Here is a 5,836-nt window from a genome sequence, read left to right on the forward strand (position 1 = left end):
ACGGTGAAGTGGAAAGTGTAAACCCAACGAACCCGTAAAAAATGGTGAACAAAAACAGACCGTTGCTGTTGAGCAAAGACAAGCATTTATTTGACCATCGGCTGATGTCGAAATACTATACACACCCATAAGAGTGACACGGACGACTATACGGGGCAAATTGTTGACTCTGTAAAAGAAAAAAATGCCCATCTCGCGATTAAAAACCAGCGTTTAGGCGGTCGCTTTAGCCCGAGTGGCTTGAGCCAGAACTTTCAGGTCTGTGATACACTTGGCGATACTCTCCTTCTCCTGCAAAGAAAGCAACCAACACGTCGGCGTCGGTCTCCAACGATCGAGGCGTTAAATTCCGAGCTACCTGCTGAGGGGTGATGCTGCCCACCACGTTCTTTTCCACCCAGTTGACCATGTGCTCCTGCGCCATGCGGCGCTGTAGGTCTTGCAGGCCTATCTGATAGTCCAGGCGCCTCTTGACCTCATTGGTCACCATGTGTAGCCTCTCTCGGTAGTTGGTCTCCAAAAGAATGGCGACGTTGTTCTGAGAGGACAGGACAGATAAATACTTGGATGGACGAGGCCCGCTAGACTACTCGGTAGGACCGCTCATGTATTTTCTGGTCAAATGATGCATTGCAAATCATGCGGAAAATATCATTGAGAATTGCATTGTTTTAACAAGTACAGTAGTACCGCGAGATACGAGCTTAATTCGTTCCGGGCACTGAGCTCGTATGTCGATTTACTCGTAACTCAAATGAAGATTTGCCAAAGAAATTAACTAAAAACAAATTAATTTGTTCCAATCATCTGAAAAAAAACCCACCAAGTTATTGGATTGGATTGGAGAGAGATTAGAGAGAGAGAGAGATTGGAGAGAGAGAGATTGGAGAGAGATATAGGGGGAGAGAGCGAGAGAGAGATTGGAGAGAGAGAGATTGGCGAGAGAGAGAGAGATTGGAGAGAGAGAGAGAGATTGGAGAGAGAGAGAGAGAGATTAGAGAGAGAGAGAGATTGGAGAGAGAGAGAGAGAGATTGGAGAGAGAGATTGGAGAGAGAGAGAGAGAGAGAGATTGGAGAGAGAGAGATTGGAGAGAGATATAGGGGGAGAGAGCGAGAGAGAGATTGGAGAGAGAGAGATTGGCGAGAGAGAGAGAGATTGGAGAGAGAGAGAGAGAGATTGGAGAGAGATTGGAGAGAGAGAGAGAGATTGGAGAGAGAGAGCGAGAGAGAGATTGGAGAGAGAGAGCGAGAGAGAGATTGGAGAGAGAGAGAGAGATTGGAGAGAGAGAGAGAGATTGGAGAGAGAGATTGGAGAGAGAGAGAGAGAGAGATTGGAGAGAGAGAGAGAGAGATTGGAGAGAGAGAGAGATTGGAGAGAGATTGGAGAGAGAGAGAGAGATTGGAGAGAGAGCGAGAGATTGGAGAGAGAGAGAAAGAGAGAGACGGGGGGAGGGGGGTTCACTTTTTGCACGGCAACGCTCTCGTAACATAACATAAAGAAATTTAAATGAACTTAAATTACGATGGAGTCACACTCAAAAATAAGTTTAATCTAACCTTACCCTAAACTTCATTCTAATTTTGTTTTAAATGTTGATACCTTTCTTCTCCCAGCCGGGTTGGCTCTATTTGCCCCGCCTCCACCCTGACTTTCACATGCAACCTATCGATGGTTGTTTGCTTTTGTATTCCCTTCAAAATATTCCGAAAATGATGCACACAAATGTCCTCACAATAGGATAATGCACGACCACTTGCCAACGAGAAGTAGTATATACGCCATTCGCACTGACTAACGGGAAAAAAAACACTGAAATTTGCCCCAAATTTTACTTGTATTTCAAATTGCTCGTATCTCGAGGTACCACTGTATTTGGTTTTCCGAACACCTTTATACTTCACAACTTACCCTCTTTGCGTCAAAGAGCATGGATCGACCCTCGACTCGCCACTGTTCCTTCTTCTCGTCCTCAATGGCCTGAGTCAGGCTGGACATGGCAAAGTCCTTGACTTCCTGAGCTTTGGCCACTTTGTCCTGAAAAGCAAATCTTGAATAAAACTTGATAGCATCGCAACCATTTAAGGTCAACTCCATTTGACCTTCTCTAATCTTTTGAATGCACCACTGCTTGATCAATGGGTTTTTTGTGCACAGCTTGGTGAATAAAATTCCCATCAAGTGTTGGATTTATGAAGAACTCCAGGTTGAGTGAAAATTTAAATATAAACACTAGCTAGACTTTGGATTCAAATCGAGGCGCACAGACCTCATTGAGCTTGTCGGCAAAAGCGGCGACGCTGGGCCCATATTTCTTAATGCCATAGATGATGATGGCGCCGATGGAGGCGCCGGCAAAGGTCTCGTGGTTGATGACGTAGATTTCCTTGGAGAGGAGATAGACCAGGAGTCCGGTGCCGAGCATGTAGGGTCCTGAAAGACAAAGTAGGTTTCTTTCATTTCATTAACCGTCCACTATAATGTTCTGCTTGATTGCAATTGTAAAAAAAGAAGATACTAGAGTCGTTGCATTGTTTATTTTTATGTTACCGGACCCAAAATATGTTCCGGATCTGCATCCTTCTTTTTTGGCAACGTAAGGTCGGTGTGAAAAATAAGGGATCTTGAGAGCTCCGTTCAATCAACACGTCTGAATTGAAGCATATGGTTGTGGCATACGTTTGAAGTGTCCAAGATCAATGTATCACTTGACAAGCAATAGAAAATCACTGGTTTATGTCACATAAGGTAGCCTTAAGAAGTTAGTCAGCAGAGAGATACGGCCTTAAGTGCTCATTAAATGATCCTATTTGTCCCCCAAACAATGACGTCTAATTATAAAAATATTGTGCGTCCTGCGGCGTGCAGATATCGCGATGTCACGGTTAGAACGAGACTGTTCAGGCCTATTTGGGGCTTTGAACTGTCACCAGTCACCCTTTCCTCACCCCTCCCCTTCTCTGTGGAAGTCAACTGCCTCCCGTAACTGTAAAACCATTCAGATTGTTATTTTTTGAATTATTTTTGTTTTAAAACTCAGTAAAAAACAACAACAAACCCTTGGAAAAAGTTGCAGATCAATTTCACAGTATAGACACCATCCACCTTAGTGTTAGCATGAAAACATGCTTCTCTTTGAGCACCATCCACTGCACTTATCCAGCTTGTAATGCTGTTGTACGGTGTGATGGTAGCACTACAATAGTTTGAATAAAGAGCTTCTCAAAACATGTTACGTTTATTTTTGAAATGTAATGTAATTATAGACATTCCATTTGGAATTTTTCACGTCTGTGCACAACGTCTAAAACGTACTCAAATGCAAATGGACGGCACGGCAAACAAATTGTGTTCTGTAAACAATGTTTTCACGAGGACGCTTGCAAAAGCTTCTGGGTGAAAACAATTGACCCACCCGTCACTCCGGTTTTGGGGTACAAGAGCTGAAAGAGCTCCTCTGGAATGATCCCATGACGGACTTTGCCCCCCTTTTCTGGGAGAGTGGGTACCGGGGCCAGACTCTGGGATGACGTGTGCACGGTGCGTGACGCTTGGACCAAGCTGCAATGGGAAGGCAAATGAAGAAATACAAGTAGAAATGAACCAAAGGGAAAACAATGTGTACGACATGTTATTTTCCAGCACATACCCAGCTCCGAGGGGGCCGCTGCCTTTCAGCGCATTTGCTGCAAACACAAAAACAAAACATTAAATGAGTGTGACGTGTAAAATGTCCGAACCTTGTTCGTATCATACGCGACACTCATAAGATGTAAAGTTATTGTTCAATATTCATGGGCTAACTCCAATCAGTATGCTAGCTTCCGCTAACTGTGTGTATGTAGACTTTAGATACAAATAAAAAAATGCTGCCTATTAGAGGCAAAGGTCGGTGTGTCCGCCATCTTGAATGTGTCGACCTAGTTCGATTATATTAATTTATACTGCGGGCCGCTTTTAGATATAATATTTAGATTTCTTTAATAAATGGATTAAAAGAACTGGATTAAAAGCCCTGAATATTCAGTTTTTTATAGATCTAAAACAATGTTTAATTTAGCTATTTTTTAAATATATTTTTAGAATTTACAAAATGATTTTTGAACTGAAAACACAGAAAAAAATGATTAAAAATTTTCAATTATTGATTTAAAAGCGGGAAAATTAGGGAATTTAATATACATCTATACTCTTCACTTTAATTTGATCCTAAAACAGAAAGTCGGCACTCATGATTTACTTTCCCGGGCCACACAAAATGATGCAGCGGGCCAGATTTGGCCCCCAGGCCGCCACTTTGACACATGTGCTCTATTCCCTTCTCGTCATTGCAATTTTTCTTGAAATATCCCATTTAAAAAAAAAAAAGACATTTTATTCCTTGAGAGCCATACTCAGAATTTAAGAGTAAAAATGTATCAATTTGCCACTTATTAAGCACTAAATAGATTAATTTGACAACACCATTCCGCAGTAGCTAATTAATGAAAATATGAATGCAGAAAAGTCTAATGGAAAAAAAGAAAGATATTTGAAGTTAGAGGTATTAATACATATTTTACCTCACCTCACAGTTTAGCGAAGAGCCACATATGGCTCCCAAGCCATAGGTTATCTACCCCTGCCCTATGCTAACCTGTCAACAAGGTGACTTTTACAATAACATTACGGAAATACCAACTATCATGGCAGCGAGCCTCTTACAATGTATTCAATTTTTTTTACAAGACTTCGGTGATTTAAAAAAAACACACAATTGCGTTTTACATGTTTAAAAGTAGTCATCGGTCGCTTGGAAGATTAGCAACTAGCCAGTCACCCATTGAACGTGCGGCCTTCACTTTACCCTTCAGCTTTCTCCACAATTTGTGTTTCTCGTCAAAATGTGGTTAAATTGCAAATATAAGTCACTTGAATAAACTCGAGGGGTTCGTACCTGAAACGATGACGAGCCTGGACAGCATTGTGGATAAATAATGGGTAAGTTGTTTGCAACACCGGGCACCGTGTTTCAGTCTCTTCGTGCCCTTCTGCAGAGAGCAGCAAGTATGGCGGACAAAGCGAGAAGTGTCACCGAGGAGATCTCGCGAGATCGTCGAAATGTTACATTTACCTAAAATGGCCGCTAGAAGGTGCTGGTTACGCGGTAGACTTCATTATTTGTCAACACGGTCCAAATCAATGTTGGCGTCTTTTTCTTCTTCTTTTTTTGGTATTTTCGAGGGGCAATAACACTTTAAAATTAAAATAATAATAATTAATTAATTAAAGCAATTATTTTGGGAAGAAACAAATATTCAAAGAGTAATTGGATTGGATAACTTTATTCATCCCGTATTCGGGAAATTTATAAATAATAAAATAATATATTAAATAATATCAATAAATAAAAAATAGTAAAATAAATAAATAAATAAAAGTAACGAATGCAAAAATAAACGCAAATTTAAAAATAACACGAGTAATAATAAACATATAATTCGAAATAAAACAAAATTATTTTACAAAACGTGAGAAAAATTGGAAAGGATTTTCTCCGGGAATTTTCTTGATGTTTGTTTTGTTAACCTCTTGTGACCTGAAGTCACTTAACTCTTGCCATTGAAAACAAGACACAGAAAGTGAATTATATGTAGTTTTCTTGTACCTTTTGGGATGATCAAAACTTAAAACTGTACATTTACAACCACAACAAAATTATGGATATAAATGTAAATTCAGATTCATCAAAAGTAAGCTCATTTTCACTGAAATGCTGAAGCACGAAGGCGAGGGCGTTGGTCCTGTCTGTAATCTTTGGGCCCACCCGGCCGGCCGGCTAAGACACCATTTTGGCGC

At 40.7% G+C, this 5,836-nt stretch overlaps 1 protein-coding gene across 1 annotated transcript; it reads right to left on the bottom strand.

The window, feature by feature from the left end:
* Nucleotides 1–62: 62 nt before the first annotated feature.
* On the bottom strand, nucleotides 63–5,087 carry atp5pb (ATP synthase peripheral stalk-membrane subunit b). The gene is made up of 7 exons (XM_077612504.1): nucleotides 4,935–5,087; nucleotides 3,648–3,684; nucleotides 3,414–3,559; nucleotides 2,268–2,431; nucleotides 1,910–2,035; nucleotides 359–538; nucleotides 63–291 (listed from the first exon to the last, which is right to left on the bottom strand). Exons 1-7 carry the CDS (start codon nucleotides 4,960–4,962, stop codon nucleotides 214–216), a joined length of 759 nt encoding a protein of 252 aa, XP_077468630.1. The 5' UTR covers nucleotides 4,963–5,087; the 3' UTR covers nucleotides 63–213.
* Between the last annotated feature and the right edge of the window lie 749 nt (nucleotides 5,088–5,836).

The sequence above is a fragment of the Stigmatopora argus genome, chromosome 1 (assembly GCF_051989625.1).
Source record: "Stigmatopora argus isolate UIUO_Sarg chromosome 1, RoL_Sarg_1.0, whole genome shotgun sequence".
Taxonomy (NCBI): Eukaryota; Metazoa; Chordata; class Actinopteri; order Syngnathiformes; family Syngnathidae; genus Stigmatopora; species Stigmatopora argus.

Bases quoted from the DNA above. Each gene is read 5' to 3' on its own strand.
- atp5pb (XM_077612504.1), bottom strand. From the start codon at position 4,962: ATGCTGTCCAGGCTCGTCATCGTTTCAG. The intron at 3,560-3,647 runs GTATGTGCTGGA...TTCCCATTGCAG, and splicing joins AGCGGCCCCCTCGGAGCTGG to CTTGGTCCAAGCGTCACGCA. The intron at 292-358 runs GTAGCTCGGAAT...CTTTCTTTGCAG, and splicing joins GCAGCATCACCCCTCAGCAG to GAGAAGGAGAGTATCGCCAA.